This window comes from Thunnus maccoyii, chromosome 14, assembly GCF_910596095.1.
Source record: "Thunnus maccoyii chromosome 14, fThuMac1.1, whole genome shotgun sequence".
NCBI lineage: Eukaryota > Metazoa > Chordata > Actinopteri > Scombriformes > Scombridae > Thunnus > Thunnus maccoyii.
This window is the reverse complement of record NC_056546.1, coordinates 3,472,289-3,495,616: the sequence shown is the minus strand read 5'-3', so window position 1 is coordinate 3,495,616 and position 23,328 is coordinate 3,472,289. Positions and strand designations below refer to the sequence as shown.

Genomic DNA, 23,328 nt, shown 5'->3' with positions numbered 1-23,328 from the left:
TGACATTCAAGATACACAGGTTATTAACAATCATTAACAAACCCTGACATGTAAGTTTAAAAAGAGTAGAGTAGAATGTGTACTGACACATTCACCATGGCTTACTAACACTATCCATATATTACTATTTAGAATAAATGTTATAAGTTTCATAAAGGACTGATAAACACAGATGCTGTTCATCATAACTTATGGGTGACATAGCATCTCTATACTGTTGCTAGTAGGAAACCTTTCATCAATAAACATATTATCACATCACAACCAACTCTTTTTAATAGCCTTAGCTGTTACCAAAGAGGCTGTTGAAGACATAACAGAAAGAACAACTTTTAATAAAAACCTTAGACAGTATTTTCTAGATATATGGACTCATGTCACTGACACATCAGGACATTGCGGTTACCTTATTTTTCTCTTAATGACGCACATTGGCTGCTAGTTAATCTAAATCTTATTCTGAACAGATAAGTTGTACTTGTAAGATATGACCCACCTTTCCTGTTACAAACATGAAGTTGATATTTGGTTTCATCATGTCCATATCTGTAAAAGCTGCTGGTTAACAGCCTCAAAGTTTTGCAGCACTTGTTAAGCTGACACTCAGTCACTGCAGCAGTTTCCTGTTTTTCACCTTCTCACTGTACAGACTGTGAAAAGCATGTAGGGTTGAACTTTTCCATTTACCTCATTTGTGCATCACTTTGTGATAAAAAAGTCTCCCACATGACTTAATGCAAATTTGAACGTAAACTACAAGAGATACTCAAACAAAACTGGTACAGATACAAGTCTTATCTCATCCACTTGGGCCTACTGAGCAATATTTTATATAGTGTAATATTACAGAATCTGGTCATAGGATAACTCACTCCATAACTTTTTAACCTATACATCTAATCAGTTATATGAAGGTATCCTTCAGGCTGGATGGAAATATATCATGTAGCTCATATTAGTCTGTTCTGCTTGTGGCTTTTTAGATTTATTCATACGAGCAGACAATTAGGACTGTTTGTTGCTCTAAATGAGTTTTTATCCTTCAGGTTAACCAAAACCTTTTCAGTTTTGTCATTGCTATGTGCATAAAGTGTGCAGAGTTGATGAAATTCAATCCCAGTAATGCCTAAAAAGTCAGAGAGAACATCTTAAAATACAAGATTTCAGTTGCAAAGGTATCTGTGGACTAACCAAACAGGTATTTTGGGCTGGGGAGAGTAAAATGACAAATGTGTGCTCTGAATGGAGTTGAAATGACTCAATATTTGTTTTTTTTAACGGTTCTTTAATCACATATGATTAAATAAATTACAGCTACTACAATTTATCATCTTTTTTGTACACTATACAACATATCAAGTAGTAACCTTAAGCTCTTAGCAATCACACGATATCTTCTGAAAATGCATGTTTTTCTTTATAAAGTGTCACCCTGCAGAAAGCCAAAGTATTTAAAGACATTCAAGGGAATATGCTTTTGTTGGATCTCTGCTTTTGCAGTGTCAGCTGATTAATGCAACAGTTAAACATGATAAGGTTATTTGAAAGGAAAAAAAAAAGCAAAACGCCTCCATGGTATTACACAACAGTAGAGTTGGACCATATGACGATATATATACCAGAGACAACCAGCAGAGATCTGGTTGATTTGTCAGGTTTAATTCACAGAGTTAGTCCAAAGCAAACATTTTCATTTTTGTCTAGAAACATGTTTTTATTGAATTTCCATGAAATTTAAAATTTCTTATAAAAGTACTGTGATATAAGATCGCCATATTAATATCGCCAAGCCATAGCATGCCAACCACAAACCTCCCTAACATAAAACTTATATTAAATATTAAATTAAAAAAGTAAATCATATGTGGGTCAACTTTTTTGCACAAAAATAGTTTTCTTTTAGCATACCTAACACAAACATGTCAACTAATGATGTGGCACAAAGTCTTTTGTTGTCATACAGCAAACACTTTATTTAGTTTTTGTTTGCTAGTTTAAGTGCATTTTAGTGAACATTCAGACACATTACAGTTAACATCTGTTTTCTCCCTTTTCTTTCTCCCTCTTTCTCTGCCTGCATGGAGCTGACTGTGTACATGTTGTTGTCTTTCATGCTGATGATCTGCTGTTATCATCACTGTCCATTCTGCAACAACACAGAGAGGCCAAAAGCTTGTCTATGACCCCTTTCCTAATGAAAAAATACAGAATCAAGTCTGCAAGAGGACTGAATCTAAGAAGCATGAAAGTCAGCTTCTTGAATTTATAATTATCTGTGGTTCCTACTCTCAAGAACATGATGATGGTGGGTAGAAACAGCAGCGTGTAGATGAGCAGCACCAGGACCAACATTCCCACAATTCGTCGTTTTTCATCAGAGGAAATCGAGATGGAAGCAGACAGTGATTTGAGGGTCCCACCCAGGAAGAATATGAGCAGTGGGAAGGGAACGAGGAGAAAGATGGCAGATATGGTGTTCAAGACCCCATAATCAAACCAGAAATGTAAAAGGACAACATAAACAAGAGTAAGGGTCCAGACCACCACACAGACCACAAGAGAGTTCTTGATGGTTCTTCTGAAGCGGTACCACAGGGGCCATGCGATGACCAAATACCTGTAACACAAGATACACAGTCTATCATCAGATACAGAATATTCCTGACTTTGAGGAGCTTCAGATATGGTTATATAATGGTCATGCACATGGATGTGGCTAAAAACATACAGAATAGACAGATAGCTACCTTTCCAGGGCGACACAGACCATGAAGCCAACACTGATAACCACACCAAAGCAGTAAATATAATAAGATAAGACGTGATGGATTTTCCGGCCCCCAGGTTTTGCCACCAAGAAGATCATGTAGCAGAGCTGAATGATGTCAGAGATGAGGAGGTTGATGATGTAGATTGGAGCAACATGGTCATTTTTAACCTGCAAGAAAACAGTGGTAGAAATAAAAAAAAAAAACAGGTGGAATTTTTTTTTTTTTTTTAATTTTCTGGGCTTTTCATTTAGGATCTTTCCACAAAATGTGCAAAAATACAAATGGATGAAATTCTAAGTATTGACAAATATGTCATTTTGCTCTGCCCAGCAATTGCAGTCAGAAACATTCATGCATTGGCCAATGTGTCATTAGATATGACACATTGGCCAATCAATGTTACAAGACTCAACAACAAGAGTCTACAGTTATGCTAACTGCTCTGCGAGGCTGTACATAGGCACAGTGGTCCATTGAGCTAAATGCTAATATGACAATGACCATCTTAGTTTAGCGTGTTAGCATGCTGAAGACAGAGCGATAGATATTGATTGTCCTCATGGGGAAGTTTGTTTCCACTGTGTATTATGCCTTTAAAACATACAGTAGATAGATGCATTCACACATACACACAATGATTTCATGCAGACAAAAAGTCTAATATATATTGTAATCTTGTGATTAGTGGACAATGGAATTTGAAATCGCTTTTTTGTCCTTTATCTGTAACCAGATGGGAGTAGAATGAAATCTTGATCGCATGGGTGTCCAGGGTCATGTAAAATCTGTTGATTAGCAGTAAACACAAAATACAACTGAGGCAGATCACATTACCATTAGTTTAGCTGGTATTTGGTCGTAAACCAAAGTATTGTACTTTTTGACCTGATGATGGCATTAAAGGAAAAGTCAGGGGATCAACCAGGTCAGTGGGATTCATCGTCTGGAGACCATTAATGTCTGTACAATATTTCATATATTTCTTGATTGTTTTAATTAAAACCCAAAATGATGAGCTCAAATAATGCTGTACAAATTGTTCTGACAAACCTGATGACAATTTCTTCTCTACAAGTTAATGATGCTGTTAACTTCACCTTAAGAGAAGCTGGAATGGAGCTACACATGTTAACTGCATGTGTTTAAGGTCCAATTAGCTTAAATTTGTAGGTCATTACAAGACTTCCTTCCAGCCCCTAAGCAGGATGAAGATTCTTTACAGACAGACTGTATGACAGACACATGACCTAAAATTAATATATCTTAGTCATAAAGTACTCACCTGGGAATAAAGAGAGTAGATGGCCACTAGAGTCAAAGGAAGGCTGATACCAATGATTACGCATGTCATCACATACATATGTGGTTCACCATAATAGGGGTTGTAGAATGCATAGGTATAAGCAGAGTAGGTGTAGATATGATCATCGTAGTGGGATGTGACATTGATGTAATTATTGCTTTCCATCTGTGAGGTGTTGTTGCAGAAATCTTCTTCTTCTTCAGAGTGAAACCTGTTGTATGAGAGATCAGGTTATGGAAGTTTTTTAATATCTACATAACATTGTTAAGTGACATCACTAAAGTCTTGAGGTGCAAGTTCACGCAAATACAGTGTATATTATAGCCATTATCTCCTATTATTATCTGTTACATTTTCTCCTAATAATATTTCTTGAAGGCTGCAATTAACAATTATTTTCATCACAGATTAAGCTGCTGATTATTTTCCCAATTAAATGATTAACCTTTGAGTTTATAAAATGTAGTGTTTTATACACTGTAAAAAAATGACAGTCACAAACCATTTTATGAATCATCTGCGTATCTTATATTTTGTTTACAGATTGTGCACTCTGACTAAGTTTTGGAGTCAAAATAAATTAGAGGAAACAACTACAGGCTGGTACATACAGCATGTTTCACAACACTAACATACTGGGCATCCCTGTAGCGTACTGGTTAAGACTCATACCATGAAATCGGAACATTTGTTCCCAGTATGATTGCAGCAGACCTTAGTTGCATGTCATTCCCATCTCCCTCTCTCTCCTCATTTCCTGTCTGACTCTACTGTCTCCTCTCAATAAAGGATAAAATGTAGCAAACACCAAAAGATAAACAACAAACAACCAAAACAAAACAGAAAAACAAAACAAAACTGAGAAACACTTATTCCCTCTGGGATGGAATCATTAATTGACTTTAACCTATCTTGGGTTGTATAACTCTATCCCTCTGTTAGACTTTTCATCAGTAACATATTGTCACAGCAGAGGAAATTCTTTCATATCTCAGCTGTCATCAAAACTGCAAATATCACTATAAATACCTCTATGTGGATCAATGTTGGTTCAGAACATACAGTAAATACAAGAAATACAGAAATATAATAATGAACATTTGTTTCTTCATTCTTCTTTATTTAGCTCATTTTATTTAATTCAAAATAGTGAAAAGTTTTGAATGTTATTATCTTCTTAGCTATTTTCTCACCCTTTGTTTTGTCTTTGTTACACAACTTTTACACATCAAAATTGCATTTACAGGAATAAAACGCAAATGAAATAAAACACAGTTGGTTTAACCACAGTATTCTGTACACCTACAGTCCAAAGCTGTCTGCTTGTCACAGTTTGCATACTCATTATCATGACTGTTTGCAGTTCTAATGTCACTTTTACAATCTCTACATACACAAGTGAAAAATAATGTCACAAAATTTACCTCGAAATATGCAAGACCACACCTGGATGAGTTCCCTACACAGAGGTTGATGTTTGGTCCTTTGTATCCAAGCAGTCTACAGTAAATATGGTGAGTGAAAGCACTGAAACACATTTGTAATTAACTAATCTCAGATCACATCATTCTCCGATTGGCCAAAACGATAATGCGTATGTAACATCATCAATGATGTCACATACAGGGTTGTGGTTTTATCTTCCTTTGAGAGTTTGAACTTTGTCATGAAAGTAACTTCATGTGAATATTTCCAATGAAAATATAAAACTCAGCTTTCATCAGTGCCACTACCTTTATTCTCATTCGTCCCTGTTTCTATGTTTCTATATTATGTGTCTTACTTTCCCTCAGTTTTATTATTCAAAATACTGTATATTTTATGACACAGTCAGATACTTGTATTTCTCACATGTCAAATTTGTATAGAGGGGAAGAGAGGGAGAAACTTACTGGTTGGACAGCAGTAAACTGTCACTGCTTGCATGTTGGTTTTCATGACTGTTTGCATCTCTGTTTTCCTTGTTTTATATCACTAAATTCACACAAACACACAAAATTTACTTTTAAAAGCTGCAGGATCCCAACCTGATTGAGTGGTGAGTATGAGACACAGGAGGTTCCTCTACTTAGACTTCTAAGTAAGAGAGAAGTTGTTCTTTTTGAAGATTGTTTTATTGTCATTCTTGCTATAAAACATGCAGTAGCATTGAAAAAGGCATGAATATTAGGACAAAGGTTAGTCTCATTCACCTGGTGAATGTAAATCCAATATTCACTCTCTTTTAGCTCTGTTTTTGCTCTCTACCAACTCTTGAGAGAAATATCTGGATCTTTGGCTGCTAAATGCTTCACTTTGTTCACCAGCTTGTCTACAGCGAGCTGTCTGTTGGTGCTGAGCAGGTAGTGTACAGTGGGTTTTAAGGGCCTTTCCTCTGATAACAGCTGCCTGCTGTGGCCGAAAACTAAGCTATAAGAGTGCTGAGAGTGAACCAAGAGGGTGACAAATAAACAATGAGCTGAAACTCTCTATAAAGCTCCGTAAAGCTGAGGAGAGCTGCAGAGATGCTGATAAGTAATGAATGAGTTGTTAGTATTTTGTGCCGTTATGATGATCACTTCACAGATATTAACTAATCATTATCTAATGAGTCATTAATATCTTCCACTCTGTTCTTTAGTAACTCATTATTATCTACTATATAGTCCTCGATTCCCAGTTATTAGAGAAGTACTTATTAATGATTCCTCAATTACCAGATTGTTCCTGATTCATTCCTTAGTAACTTTGCTAAATTTTGTGTACCGTATTGTAAAGTGTTGGTTGGAATTGGAAGAAACAACTGCTGGCTGACACATCTCCATTTCTAACAACACTAACACAGAATGTCTTCAATATAAATGTTATGACTGAACTTAACCCCGGTTTGTGATTCTCATTTATTAGCATTACATTCTAAGTCACAGTCTGGTAACAATAAACAAAGAGAATAAAGCAGAAAACAACTGACATCAACAGGAATATTCTTTCTGCAAATAATATACTCCTAAGCATATATAGTATATCAGTGCAGTTTAAGAGTATTTTGTAGTTTGCTTCAGTTTTAAGTGACATTAAATGTGTTTGGTAATTACCTACTTGATCTTCGTTTCATCTACACCTCAACATTGATGTTTCAGCACTAACCCATGCAACCACTGTCTCATTTCATGTTTCATGTTACCATCTAGTGGCCAAACATAAAACCATCTGTATAATCTCCTACATATGGAATAACTGGCAAGCTGCCAAGCCACATTGCTGATGGTGTAGTGCTGCACTGGCTTCATCCACTCATCTCCAAACTAACAACAATAACAGGTTTGACTCCTGATTCATTAGAAAAGGGTTTTGTAAAGCACATCACATTTCATTTTTGCACTTGTCACTATCATATATTTCATTCACTCATTTCAAGTTTTATATGCCATTTCATTACTATTATAATTCTATTCTGTAAATAGATTTCAAATTTCAAATTATTTTTTAATATTATTTACATTATTTCATTATTACCTTACTCTTGCTCTATTTTTATTATTTATTCTTCTGTGTTTTGTTTGTGGGAGCAAACACCAAGACCCATTCTTTGTATGCTGCATACTTGACTAAAAAAAACAGACCCTGATTCTGATTTGGATGCACAAACCACCTTAACTGGCATTAAGGTATTGCCAAGCTCATATTTAAGCTTCATATTTTCAATTGTTTCAGTTAAAAGTTTGAAAGCTGTTGGTTAACAGCCTCAAAGTTTTGCAGAGCTTGTTAAGCTGTCACTCAGTCATTGCAGCAGTTTCCTGTTTTTCACCTTCTCACTGTATAGACTGTGAAAAACATGTAGGGTTGAACTTTTCCATGTACCTCATTTGTCACTTTGGATAAAAGTGTCTCCCACATGAATAAATGCAAATATGAACGTAAACTACAAGAGATACTCAAACAAAACTGGTACAGATACAAGTCTTATCTCGTCCACTTGGACCTACTGAGCAACATTTTATACAGTGTAATATTGCAGAAGCTGGTCATAGGATAACTCACTCCATAACCTTTTAACCTATACAGCTAATCAGTTATATGAAGGTATCATTCAGGCTGGATGGAAATATGTCATGTATCTCATATTAGTCTGTTCTGCTTTTGGCTTTTTAGATTTATTTTTTTTCATACGAGCAGACAATTAGGCCTGTTTGTTGCTGTAAATGAGTTTTTATCCTTCAGGTTAGCCAAAACCTCTTTAGTTTTTTCATTGCAAAGCACATAAAGTGTGCAGAGTTGATGAAATTCAATCACAGTAATGCCTAAAAAGTCAGAGAGAAAACCTTAAAATACAATTTGAAAAAAAAAGAAGCAAAATGCCTCCATGGTATATTACACAACAGTAGAGTTGGGCTATATGATGATATACACAAGAAACAACCAGCAGAGATTTTGTTGATTTGTCAGTTTTAATTCACAGAGTTAGTCAAAAGCAAACATTTTCATTTTTGTCCAGAAACATATTTTTTATTGAATTTCCATGACATTTACAATGTCTTATAAAAGTACTGTGATATAAGATTGTATCTATATTGTCAAGCCATAGCATGCCGACCACAAAACCCCCTAGAATATAACTTACATTAAATCAAAAGAAATAAATCATATGTTGTTTAACTTTTATGCATAAAAATACCCCCCACACACAATAATAGACATGCATAGTTATAAGTAGGAAAAAAAGTAACATATTATAATGTGTATGAGAGGCTAAAGAAGAAGAAAGTCTATAGACTTGATATGATGATCTCCCTGTAGAAATAAGACGGAGTGGCAGCTATAATAACAGGGTGATCATGGTGTTGAACAGCTCAGTTGATCAACTAATAATATCTTGTTTGCTTCTTTAATTAAAAGTGACATAACATGCAGATTTCCAGGTCTATATTTCTTTTCTGGGGCTCTACAGGAATATTTTTTCATGACTTACAATAAAAAAAAATCCCTATTTATCGTATACTGCCCCTTTATGCAGCCCCTCAGTTCAGCCTCTGTCTGAAACAGGCCGTTTTAGCTCCTGTCTCTTTAAGGCCCCCCCTCAATGACCCCACTCTGTTCTGATTGGCCAGCTCCAGGAAGCTGCCCCTTGGCAGACTTAAATTATGAATATAAATGACAGAAAATCACAAAGAGCATGCTATGTCCCCTTCAGAGGATAATAATGATAGACATCAACTTCCAGCTAAAAAACAAATAAAAACATGTTTAATGCACATTTGTTGAAGCCCTAACAATGAACCAGAAAAAGTTAACCTGCATGGACAAACATTTCCCACTAACCACTTCTCTCACAACATAATCAAAACAATGATTTTTTTCATCTACTTGTGATGGTCACACCACTGGCTGACAACAAACAGTGTTAGTAGTTTTCCTTTAGCATAGTTAACACAAAGATTTCAACTAATGAAGTGGCACAAAGTCTTTTGTTGTCATACAGCAACACTTTATTTATTTTTGTTTGCTAGTTTAAGTGCATTTTAGTTAACATTTTGTCATTAAACCTCTTATTTGCTTTCAATTATGTTCTGTGTTTCTGCTCTCTGGCCAAAAGATGCAGCAACAGTTAAGGTGGCCTCTTGTACTGTGACAGACAGGAAGTGGAAGAGGCCGACTGGTTGTGCCAGAGGTGAGTCTGCCCTTCAGGATCCAGTTAAATCAAATTACTGTGGGACTTTATGACTATGTCTACATTAAGCCAGCTAAATTTGTTTCTTCTTCTTCCTCCTCCACTAAAATAACGTGCTACTCTACTTTCCATCTGTTTTGTCAGCGATATGTCAGCATTTCTACAAAGCTCCATATTCCTTGTAGACACCACAACACCAAGCTGGAGTTTTCACATTTACACTCTGGAGCCCATTTTTGGAAAAGCTGTTTTAGTCTGGACAGAGAGAAAAACATATATTTACAAATGTTTATGTATATTAGTGTGGACATGATCTAAGTTTTGTTGTTTGACGGTTAGACTGGCTGTAAATACTTTCTTGATTTAAATCTTTGTTTGTATTGAGGTTAATTTGTAGTACAGACTTAAATGGTTATTCCTGCCCACCTGTGTATCTGTGTAGTCTAGCCTTTGTCTATAAACCCTCCCTTAGTGTCATTAGTCAGGTCAGTTATGCTCAGTCTTAAGTTGATGTTTGTTTCGTTCACATCAATTTAAGTTAAAGTGCCCTTATTTTTGAAATTCTATTTTCTATTTTTCCTATTTTTGTATTTTGAATGATTATTTGTTCATTCCAAATGAAGTTGTAAATAAATTACTATTTTTGTTTTTCACACCTGTTGTCCTCACTGCTAGGTGACACTACTGTTAGGTGTCTTATTGGAAATAGTATCGATAGAGCACAGTGAGTCTTGTCTCTTTCCTTTTTATTTGCCTTCATTTCTCTGTCTGTTTTCATCCTTTTCTTTCTCCCTCTTTCTCTGCCTGCATGGAGCTGACTGTGTACATGTTGTTGTCTTTCATGATGATGATCTGCTGTTATCATCACTGTCCATTCTGCAACAACGCAGAAAGGCCAAAAGCTTGTCTATTGCCTCTTTCCTAAACATCAAGTCTGCAAGAGGACTGGACCTAAGAAGCATTACACTAAGGTTGCTGAAGGTATCATTATATCTGGCTTCTTCTGCCAGGTACCAGATGATGTTGGGTAGAAACAGCATCGTGTAGATGAGCAGCACCAGGACCAACATTCCCATAATTCGTCGTTTTTCATCAGAGGAGACCAAGATGGCAGCAGACAGCGATTTGAGGGTCCCACCCAGGAAGAATATGAACAGTGGGAAAGGAACGAGGAGGAAGAAAGCGAAAATAGTTTCTGTCACCTTAGATTTAACCCAGAAATAGACAGGGAGGACATAAAGAAGAGGAAGGGTCCAGACCACAACACAGACCAGAAGAGAGATCTTGATGGTGCTTCTGACGTGGTACCACAGTGGCCATGCGATGACCAAATACCTGTAACACAAGATACACAGTCTATCATCAGATACAGAATATTCCTGACTTTGAGGAGCTTCAGATTTATACGGTAATATAATGGTCATACACATGGAAGTAGCTAAAAACATACAGGATAGACAGATAGCTACCTTTCCAGGGCGATACAGACCATGAAGCCAACGCTGGCCATCACACTAAAGTCGTAAATATAAGGGAAGATTCCATTTATCTCCCCGTCCTCACGTTTTGCCACTAAGAAGATCATGTAGCAGAGCTGAATGAGGTCAGAGATGAGGAGGTTGATGATGTAGATTGGAGCAACATTGTTATTTTGAACCTGCAAGAAAATAATGGTAGTATTAAACAAAGCAGCTGGAAACATTTTTTTTTCCAGTTTTCTGGTGTTTTCATTTAGGACCTCTGTGCAAAATGTGCAAAAATACAAGTGGATTGAATTCTGCGTAGTGACATATATGTCATTTTGCTCTGCACAGCAATAGCAGTCAGAAACATTCATGCATTGGCCAATGTGTCATCAAATATGACACACTGGCCAATCAATGTTACAAGACTCAACAACCTCAAGAGTCTACAGCTATGCTAACTGCTCTGTGAGGCTGTACTTAGGCACAGGGGTCCATTCAGCTTAATGCTAATATGCTCACAATGACAATGACTATCTTAGTTTAGCGTGTTAGCATGCTAAAGACAGGGTGATAGGTATTGATTGTCCTCATGAGGAAATTTGTTTCCACTGTGCATTATATGTGCCTCTAAAACATAGACGTATAGATGCATACATACACATACATACAACAATTTCAAGCAGAGGAAAATACTTATATATATATCGTAATCTGATGATTAGTCTGCAATGGAATTTAAAACTGCTTTTTTGTCGTTTACATGCTACTGGATGGGAGTGGAGTGAAAAATTCTGATAAACCTGATGACAATTTCTTCTCTACGAGTTAATGATGCTGTTAACTTCACCTTAAGAGAAGCTGGAATGAAGCTACACATGTTAACTGCATGTGTTTAAGGTCCAAGTAGCTTAAATTTATAGGTCATTACAAGACTTCCTTCCAGCCCCCAAGCAGGATTGTGACAGCCCTCTCTCTTTTTCTTTCTTTCTCTCTTGCTTTCTTTCTCTCTTTATTTATCTGCCTCTAGTTCTCTCCAGTTACACTCTTGTTATTTTCTTCCAGGAGTGGCAGGCTAAGAGGTCTGTCATAGCTGATCAGCTGCACCTGAGGAGGGAGTGGCCCAAAGGATATAAAAGGACTGCTGGCCCAGGAGTCTCTCTCTTTCTTTTCAGCTGAACAGCAGCACCCCGTCCACATGGCTTTCACTTTAGATTATTTGTGTTGAACTTCTGCTCCTTTACTTTTACAGCCAACATTTCATGCATCCACACACCCACTTTACACCACTGATGCCTAACATTCCCATATTTAAGTATGAATTGTTATGTTTAGTTAAATAAATATCGTTTTGCACCGTTCATCAGTGTGTTGACTCTCCTTTGTTGCAAGCCCTGAGCCAGGTTTGTAACAGGATGAAGATTCTTTACAGACAGACTGTATGACAGACACATGACCTAAAATTAATAAATCTTAGTCATAAAGTACTCACCTGAGAATAAAGAGAGTAGATGGCCACTAGAGTCAAAGGAAGGCCGAAACTAATGATTACGCATGTCACCAGATTCATAATATGTTTGGCATGATTGAAGTCAGAGGACCAATCGTTATTATGATAGTTGGTGTAGTTATAACCATAGTAGGTGTAGTTATGACCATAGTAGGTGTAGTTATGATCATCATAGTCGGATGTGACATTGCTGTATTCATTGCTTTCCATCTGTGAGGTGTCGATGTAGAAATCTTCCATTCTTCAGAGTGAAACCTGTTGTATGAGAGATCAGGTTATGGAAGTTTTTTGATATCTATGTAACATTGTTAAGTGACATCACTAAAGTCTTGAGGTGCAAGTTCACATAAATACAGTGTATATTATAGCCATAAAAATGGTGTCTTTGTTACATTTTCTCCTAATAATATTTCTTCAGGACTGCAACTAACAATTATTTTCATCAGCGATCAAGCCGCTGATTATTTTCTCGATTAATTGTTAAGTTTATAAAATGTAGTGTTTTATACACTGTAAAAAAATGGCACTCACAATATCTTTGAGCCTGCGGGGATGTCTTCAGTTTGCTATTTTTTTCTGACCAACAATCCAAAACCTAAAGACTTTTTAATGTACTGTTGCATATGACAAAGAAAAGGAACAAATCATAATGTTTAAGAAGCTGAAACCAGAGAATATTTGGTCTTTTCGCTTGAAGAATGATTGAAACAATAATAATAAATAATATCAATAAATATGAGCAATAAAGTAGCAATGAGAATAATCGACTAATCATTGAAGTTCTATATTTCATCAAAAAATAACTTGTCAGATAATACAAGTCCTTGTGATGTATATAAATATTTTTCCATGATGATGTGAGGTCATTACTACAGAATTTCATACAGTTCTTTCAGTAATTTAAGGTATAGAGACATTGGTCTAGGATGGTTTGTCTTCTGCACTTGACATCCCACCAGTTGAATAACTCTGTGCTCTCTGATTTTGGACAAGGAGGTTTGCATGTCTGACCAAACCATTTTATGAATGATCTACATATTTTATATTTTGTTTACAGATTGTGCACTCTGACTATGTTTTGGAGTGAAAATAAATTAGAGGAAACAACTGCAGGCTGGTACATTCACCATGTTTAACAACACTAACATACTGGTCATCCCTGTAGCGTACTGGTTAAGACTCATACCACAAAACTACAACATTTAGAAGAAGAAGAAGAAATACAGAAATATTATAATGAACATTTGTTTCTTCATTCTTATTTAGCTCATTTTTTAATGCTATTATCTTTTTAGCTATTTTCCCACCCTTTGTTTTGTCTTTGTTACAAAACTTTTACACATCAAAATTGCATTTAGTGGAAAAAATGCAAATGAAATAAAACATACTTGGTTTAACCACAGTATTCTGTACTCCTACAGTCCAAAGCTGTCTGCTTGTCACAGTTTACATACTCATTATCATGACTGTTTGCAGTTCTAATGTCATTTTTACAATCTCTACATACACAAGTGAAAAATAATGTCACAAAATTTACCTCAAAAGCTGCAAGACCACACCTGGATGAGTTCCCTACAATAGGTTTGATGTTTTGTCCTCTGCATCCAAACAGTCTAACTGATCTCAGATCACATCACTCTCCAATTGGCCAAAACGACACTGCATATGTAACGCCCTCAATGATGTCACATACAGGGTTGTGGTTTTATCTTCCTTTGAGAGTTTGAACTTTGTCGTAGTAACTCAAAAAAATTTGAACATTTCAAATGAAAATATTCTAAAACTCAACTTTCATCACTTCCAGGAATTCCTAGAAGAAATTTCTGAACAGTGCCGCTACCTTTATGCTCATTCTCTTCTGTTTCTATTCATGTTTCTTTCCCTCAGTTTTGTTTTTCAAAATACTGTATATTTTCCGTGTTGTTATCAAGTTTTTCATACTATTTTGCATGTTACACAGTCAGATACTTGTATTTCTCACATGTCAAACTCGTTTTGAGGGGAGGAGAGGGAGAAACTTACTGGTTGGACGGCAGTGAACTGTCACTATTTGCATGTTTATTTTCATGCATCTCTTTTTTCCTTTGATTTTCATCACGAAATTCAAAGTGTTTATGTGCTACATTAAACATAGAGTGACACCATTATTGCCTCTACACTGGATGTTGATAAAACAAAAAAAGTACACACAAAATTTACCTTTGAAAGCTGCAGATCCCAAGCTGAATGAGTTCCTTACACCAAAGTTTAATGCTTTGTCCTCTGCAATCTGCAGTAATGTGGTGAGAATGACACACAGGAGGTTCCTCTACTTAGACTTCTAAAGAAGAGAGAAGTTGTACTTTGAATATTGTTGTGATTGGCATTCTTGCTATAAAGCATGCAGGAGCATTGAAAAAGACATGAATATTAGGACAAAGGTTAGTCTCATTCACCTGGTGAATGTAAGTCCAATATTCACTCTCTTTTAGCTCTGTTTTTGCTCTCTACCAACTCCTGAGGGAAATATCTGGATCTTTAGTCTCTAAATGCTCCACTATGTTCATAAGTCAGTCATTAACTGTGTCTGTTTGCCATTTGGTGCAGAGCAGGTAGTGTACAGTGGGGTCTTAGAGTTTTTTCTATGAAAACAGCTGCCTGCTGTGGCCAAAAATGATGCTATTATAGCGCTGAGAGTGAACCAAGAGACTAACAGCTAAACAATGAGCTGAAACTCTCTATAAAGCTCCGTAAAGCTGAGGGGACTCTGATTGTGCTTTAAGACTAAAGGCTAAAATTTACCACACGCCAAAAAATAAACAACAACCAAAACAAACAAACAAAAAAACAAACTAGGAAACACTTATTCCTTCTGGGATGAATTCATTAATTGACTTTAACCTATCTTTGGTTGTATAACTCTATCCCTCTAACTTATTGTCACAGCAGAGGAAACTCTTTCATATCTCAGTTGTCACCAAAACTGCAAATATCACTATAAATACCTCGATGTGGATCAATGTTGGCTCAGAACATACAGTAAATACAAGAAATACAGAAATATAATAATGGACATTTGTTTCTTCATTCTTCTTTATTTAGCTCATTTTATTTAATTCAAAATAGTGCAACTTTTTTGAATGTTATTGCCTTTTTAGCTATTTTCTCACCCTTTGTTTTGTCTTTGCTACACAACTTTTACACATCAAAATTGCATTTAGTGGAAAAAATGCAAATAAAATAAAACACAGTTGGTTTAACCACAGTATTCTGTACACCTACAGTCCAAAGCTATCTGCTTGTCACAGTTTGCATACTCATTTCCATGACTGTTAAATAATGTCACAAAATTTACCTCGAAAGCTCCAAGACCACACCTGGATGAGTTCCCTACACCTCTGATGTTTCGTCCTCTGCATCCAAACAGTCTACAGTAAATCTAGTGAGTGATAACTTGCAGTAGGTTCCTGATACTATGGAAGAGATGAAAAAGTAGACAGACATGAATATGCAAAGTACATTAGTACAACATGCAGGAACATAGTTCCATTCACAGCTTTGCCAGCTTGTTTTACTACATATCACCACCTGTTACATGGGGCGGAGCAGGTGAACACAAGTGCAGAGTCAGACGAGGAGACAGGGGTAAGGTAAATAAGGTATTTATTGACAGGTGGAGGAAAAAAAGGGGTGCAGGCCATGGGAAGCTGAAACGGGATGGTAGCACTATTTGCCATCTGTGTGTAACCAGTGCTCACAAGTCGCTTTTGTGAAACAGACCCCTGAAATGAAATAGGCTGAAACATTAGGTACAATTCAAGCAGGGGTGAACCAGCTTTATCTGTGTAGAAGGTGACTTGGACCTTTTGGCTTGGTTTGTAGGGCAGCTGGTAAACTGTCAACAAAGCCAACTTTGGTAAACATGCCTACTTTAAATCTCTGGTAGAGGGAATTTTGCATAATACCTCAGGATAACTGTATGTGGTTACATAGATACAGATGCCCCAGTATCTACAATTAGCTGGCTGTGTGTGTGAATTCGTATTTGACATGCCAACAGCCTTGATAAGTCCGTGGACACGCTGGCTGTAGGATTGTAATTTATAAAAACACTGAGAAACACATTTGCAATTAACTGATCTGACATCACATCACTCTCCATTTGGCCAAAACCACACAGAATATGTAACACCCTCAATGATGTCACATAAAGGGTTGTAGTTTTATCTCCTCTTTGAGTTTGAACATTGTCATGAAAGTAACTCAGAAACTTTGGAATATTTCAAATGAAAATATTATAAAACTCAACATTCATCATTTCCAGGAATTCCTGGAATAGGTTTCTAAGCAGTGCTATTACCTTTATGCTCATTCTTCTCTGTTTCTGTTTTTTACCTTCCCTCAGTTTTGTTTTTCAAAATACTGTATATTTTCTGTGTTGTCATCACATGTTTTTCATATTATTTGTTTATGACACAGACAGATACTTGTATTTCTCACATGTCAAATTTGTACTGAAGGGAAGAGAGGGAGAAACTTTCTGGTTGGACAGCAGTTAACTGTCACTATTTGCATGTTCATTTTCATGACTGTTTGCATCTCTGTTTTCGTGTTTTGTATCACTACATTTACAGTTTTTATGTGAAACATTATACATAGAATTACACCATTATTGCCTCAACACTGGATGACAGTAAAACAAAAAAAACTACACAGAAAATATACAAAATTTACCTTTGAAAGCTGTAGATCCCAAGATGAATGAGTTCCCTAAACCAAAGTTTAATGCTTTGTCCTCTGCAATCTGCAGTAATGTGGTGAGAATGAGACACAGGAGGTTCCTCTACTTAGGCTTCTAAGGAAGAGAGAAGTTGTACTTTGTGAAGATTGTTTTATTGGCATTCTTGCTATAAAGCATGCAGGAGCATTGAATAAGGCATGAACATTAGGACAAAGGTTAGTCTCATTCACCTGGTGAATGTAAGTCCAATATTCACTCTCTTTTAGCTCTGTTTTTGCTCTCTACCAACTCCTGAGAGAAATATCTGGCTCTTTACCCTCTAAAATCTTCTTTAATGATAAAATTCTAACTATTAGAGACGAAATTAACCACCTCCTACCCTCAACAGGCACCGTTTTCTCCCCAAACACAGGCACCTTAGAAACAGCTGTAAATCCTGACATACATCTGGACTATTTTTCTCCAGTCGACTTTTCTGAACTAACTTCAATGATTTGTTCAGCTGAACCATCAACCTGTCTCTTAGACGGCATCCCAACTAGGTTGCTTAAGGAAGCCTTACCCTTAGTTAGCACTTCTTTACTAGATATGATCGATCTGTCTTTAGTAACAGGCTATGTACAACAGTTCTTTAAAGTAGCTGTAATTAAACCTCTTCTTAAGAAGCCTACTCTTGATTCAGGCATTTTAGCCAATTATAGACCTATATCTAACCTTCCATTTCTCTCTAAGATCCTTGAGAAAGCAGTCTCTTATCAGTTATGTGACTTTCTACATAACAATAGTTTATTTGAGGATTTTCAGTCAGGATTTAGAGCGCATCATAGCACAGAGACAGCACTGGTGAAAGTCACAAATGACCTCCTTACTGCATCGGACAAAGGATTTGTCTCTATACTTGTCCTGTTAGATCTTAGTGCCACATTTGACACAATTGACCATCAAATCCTTTTGCAGAGACTGGAACATTTAATTGGCATTAAAGGAACTGTATTAAGCTGGTATAAGTCCTATTTATCAGACCGATTTCAGTTTGTACATGTTAATGATGAATCTTCCGTGAAGGCAAAAGTTAGACACGGAGTTCCACAAGGTTCTGTACTTATATTATTAGGAAAACACTCCATACATTTTCATTGTTATGCAGATGATACCCAATTATATTTATCAATGAAGCCTGATGAAACCAATCAGTTAAACAAACTCCAAGCATGCCTTAAGGACATAAAGACCTGGATGACCTGCAATTTTCTACTACTAAACTCAGAAAACTGAAGTTATTGTGCTTGGCCCTAAACACCTTAGAAACAGATTATCTAATGATATAGCTACTCTGGATGGCATTACCCTGGCCTCCAACACCACCGTAAGGAATCTGGGAGTTATCTTTGATGAGGATATGTCCTTTAACTCCCACATAAATCAAATCTCAAGGACTGCCTTTTTTCACTTACGCAATATCGCAAAAATCAGGCACATCCTGTCCCAAAAAGATGCAGAAAAACTAGTCCACGCATTTGTTACTTCTAGGCTGGATTATTGCAATTCCTTATTATCAAACTGCTCTAACAAGTCTCCAAAGACTCTCCCTCAGTTTTGTTTTTCAAAATACTGTATATTTTCTGTGCTGTTATCACAGGTTTTTCATACTATTTGTTTATGACACAGACAGATACTTGTATTTCTCACATGTCAAAGTTGAATATAAGGAAAGAGAGGGAGAAACTTACTGGTTGGACAGCAGTGAGCTGTCACTGTTTGCATGTCTGTTTCCTTGTTTTGTATCACTTCATTTACAGTTTTTATGTGCTACATTATACATAGAGTGACATCATGGTCTCCACTTTTCTTACACATCTGACGGTCAGATAGCATGGGACACAGCACCGATCTGCCCCTCGTTATCTACCATCAGACACGTGTGTTTTATACACTGAAGTGGGTAAGTGCAGACAGGCCAACCCCTAGGCGATTCCATCCTGCTACTGTTTAGCCAAAACATTTGGTTCTCACGTGACTTCGTCTCCAGAGATCACGTCTGCCATCCTTGAGATGGCGTGACGTCATCTCACGAGATCACGTCAGCCATCTTAAATCTCACATGACGTCATCTTCTCAGATCACATTCGCCATCTTGCAACACACACACACACACACACACACGTGCACGCTCCCACTTGCATGTGTTTCACTGTACATAGCTGTTGTTATTGCTTAGGTGGAATTAAATTTTAGGATAGTGATTTATAGATCAAAGCAAAAGCAAAGCAACAGCTAACTTTGTTAACTTTGCTATTGTTTAATAAACACTGTTATATCTTTGAAAAGAAGTCTTCTGTGATTATTGTGCTCATTTATCGTCAAAAGTAGCTGATTGAGAGTCAGAGCTCGGACTCAGACCTTCACTGTTCATCTTTATAAATGTTAATGTCTCTCAGTTATTGACATTCTTAAAGTGAACACCCCTTTTGAGACTGATTTCACTGTTTTGGTTATTGGTCCCTGACCACAAGGTAGTGCACCATCGTGACTAATTTACATCAATAACTTTATTATTTTTTCATAATTGATATTTATCTTCGGTAATTATTAATTATTGCTAATAACCAAACTGCTCCTACCGAGTCCCAACAGCGGAAATAGGCTTGGCCTATATCAGTCTGATCAGCATCATCCAAATATTGTTTTGATAGGCCTTACTGTTCATGAGTTATTAGCCAAAACATAAAACATGTAATAACTGACGACATGGCGGTGCTATCGGTACCATGTTTTAATATGTTAAGCATTTCCACAAGGGACACCTGTTCATGAAGTATGAATAGTTTTGCACTTGCAGTTTTTGAGATATTAGCTTTCAAACATTCCTCGAATAGACTTTCCATTATAAATTTTAATATTTTAAAAAATTATATAAAATCACTGAAATATGCTAGAAAGAAGAAAAGTAATACCACAAATGTCCTTAAAGAGCTTAACATTTTTATATTTGTAGAAAAAGTAGAAAGCTTGCCAAAAACATAAGAATAACAATAAAGGTTTGAAGAACAAAAGTTTGATTGATTTCAGCAAAATCTTAGTAGCCTCAATAAAAACCTTATCTTCTAAGAGTAACTGATTTAATTTCCAATATCCAGGGCCTCTCTTATGTTCAGAGGTAATCATATTTATTCCAATAAGGTTATGATCTGAACTAATCTTATCACTAATTGTAGTTTTTTTGACTAAGGTAATCAGTTTAAAGGAAACCAAAAAGTAGTCTAACCTACCTACCTGGTTTATTCTTTACCAGGTGTATCTTACCTGTTGTGGATTGTTCATCCACCATATATCTATAAGGTCTAATGGAGCCATTAAATTCTCTGTAGCATCATGAGCTTTTGGATGATAGTTTTTATTGTGGGGTCCTTTTCTGTCCATGTTGTTATCTAAAACTATTTTAAAATCACCTACCATAATAACTTGATATTTTATAGGATCATATATCTGTATATTTTGCAACAAAACCCCAAAGATCCTATCTACTATCTGAGTCTATTTGTAGAGCACTAAAAGTAGTATTATTTATATTCTTAACCATTATCATGACCCCTTTATTATTCCTTTGACCATGTGAGTAAAAAATATCACTTCCCCATTCATCAGCCCATTGTTTTTCATCTTCGGGTGTGGAATGTGTTTCTTGTAGTCAATAAATCTCGTAGTTTTTATCTTTTAGCTATGCAAAAACCTTCCTTTTTTTCTTGGTATCAGCCAAACCATTGCAGTTATAACTGGCTATGCAAATCTCACTCATCATATACAGAATTAAGATATCAAGTTGTTTTTAACTTTTGGAATACTACTGATGATAACAACTGCTTTAGGCCATGGGGCGTTCAGGCCACATCATGCCAACAAGGGGTCCGCACCCCACCCACCCCAGGCACCTAAGGGCCTATGGGACCAGTCCTCCCAGTCCATTATAGTTGATGACCATGTTGATTGAAGTATTACGCCTAATTTACATTTTGATTTTGTTTTAGCCATCATCCACCTCCTTGCCCCTAACACACTGTCACACATTTGTGTTGGTGTACAAAAAGAAAAAAGAAAACATAAAAGAATAAACATTTCTTAAATTTGGCAAATAGTTGCTCAAATGAGTTTTCTAGACTTGCATTCATCCATGCATACTCTATTTCAATTAGAGTGAAAGAGAAGGGAGAAACAAATAAAATAAATAAATAAATATAAATCCATACATATAAATATAAATACATCACATAAAAACAGTTAATGTAGTGATACAAATCAAGGAAAACAGAGATGCAAACAATCATGTAAATTAACGTGCAAATGATGACAGTTTACTGCAGTCCAACCAGTAAGTTTCTCCCTCTCTTCCCCTCAAAACAAGTTTTGCATGTGAGAAATACAAGTATCTGACTGTGTAACATGCAAAATAGTATGAAAAACTTGTGATAACAACACGGAAAATATACAGTATTTTGGAAAAAAAACTGAGGAGAAGAAGGTTGAATAGGAACAGACAAGAATGAGCATAAATGTAGTGGCACTGTTTAAAAACATTGTTCCAGGAATTCCTGAAAGTGATGAAAGCTGAGTTTTATAATATTCTAATTTCAAAGTCTCAGAGAGAAGATGAAACCACAACCTTGTATGTGACATCTTTGAGGGTTTTACATATTCTGAGATCAGTTAATTGTAAATGTTTTTCTCAGTGTTTTACAGGATAAGTTACAATCCTCTACAGCCAGCATTTCCTAGGCCTCATGTCCAGCTAATTGTAGATACTGGAGCATCTGTATCTATTTAACCACAGGCAGGTTTCCTGAGGCAAAATTGCAAAATTCCCTCTTCCAGAGACTAAAGTAAGCATGTATGCAAAAATTGATTTTTGTGGCAGTTTACCAGCTGCCCTACTAGACCAAGCCAAAAGCCCCGTTTCAGCTTCCCCTGGCCTGAACCCCTTCTTCACCCCCACCTGTCAATAAATACATTATTTACCTGATCCTTGTCTCCTCGTCTGAGTTTGCACTTGGGTTCACCTGCTCCGCCTCATGTAACAGGTGGTGATATGTATCAAAACAAGTAAATGGTACCACATTCCTGCGTGTTGTACTAATGTAATTTGCATATTCATTTCTGTCTACTTTTTCCTCTCTTCCATAGTATCAGGAACCTACCTTATCACTCACCATATTTACTGTAGACTGTTTGGATGCAGAGGACCTAACATCAACCTCTGTATAGGGAACTCATCCAGGTGTGGTCTTGCAGCTTTTGAGGTAAATTTTGTGACATTATTTTTCACTTGTGTATGTAGAGATTGTAAAAATGACATTAGGACTGCAAACAGTCATGATAATGAGTATGCAAACTGTGACAAGTGGACAGCTTTGGACTGTAGGTGTACAGAATACTGTGGTTAAACCAACTGTGTTTTATTTCATTTGCATTTTTTCACCTAAGTGTAATTTTGATGTATAAAAACGAAGACAAAACAAAGGGTGAGAAGATATCTAAAAAGATGATAACATTCAAAACTTTACATTATTTTGAATTAAATAAAATGAGCTAAACAAAGAAGAATAAAGAAACAAATGTTCATTATTATATATCTGTATTTCTTGTATTGATCCAACATTGATCCACCTATAGGTATTTATAGTGATATTTGCAGTTTTGATGACAGCTGAGATATGAAAGAGTTTCCTGTGCTGTGACAGCCCGTTCTCACTCCCAACTCGTCACATATCATCGCTTGGTCAGGACCCCGTGGCGTCACTTTTTAACGCACTGGGTAGTCCGATTGACTTTTGTTGAGCTCCCACAATGTCTGAAATAGATGCTATGATGATGTCTAAATAAGGTGACAAATTAGTGACTGCCGTAATACTGTACGTTGAAA

The 23,328-nt window shown here is 36.3% G+C and overlaps 1 protein-coding gene across 3 annotated transcripts in view; it reads right to left on the bottom strand.

Annotated features, from left to right (window-relative positions):
* Window positions 1-14,391, bottom strand: part of LOC121911777 (G-protein coupled receptor 4-like) — a 33,805-nt gene extending 19,414 nt beyond the window's left edge. The window contains exons 1-5 of one of the 3 annotated variants that reach the window (XM_042433611.1): window positions 14,232-14,391; window positions 13,226-13,308; window positions 12,677-12,949; window positions 11,191-11,378; window positions 10,484-11,056 (exon numbers count right to left, since the gene is read on the bottom strand). In XM_042433611.1, coding sequence (XP_042289545.1) covers window positions 10,561-11,056; window positions 11,191-11,378; window positions 12,677-12,934 — 942 coding nt within the window. In that variant the 5' untranslated portion in view covers window positions 12,935-12,949; window positions 13,226-13,308; window positions 14,232-14,391 and the 3' untranslated portion in view covers window positions 10,484-10,560. Of the gene's footprint in view, window positions 1-10,483; window positions 11,057-11,190; window positions 11,379-12,034; window positions 12,202-12,676; window positions 12,950-13,225; window positions 13,309-14,231 lie in introns of those variants that run through there. The other 2 variants (XM_042433610.1, XM_042433616.1) reach the window with 2 other exon arrangements.
* Window positions 14,392-23,328: the final 8,937 nt, after the last annotated feature.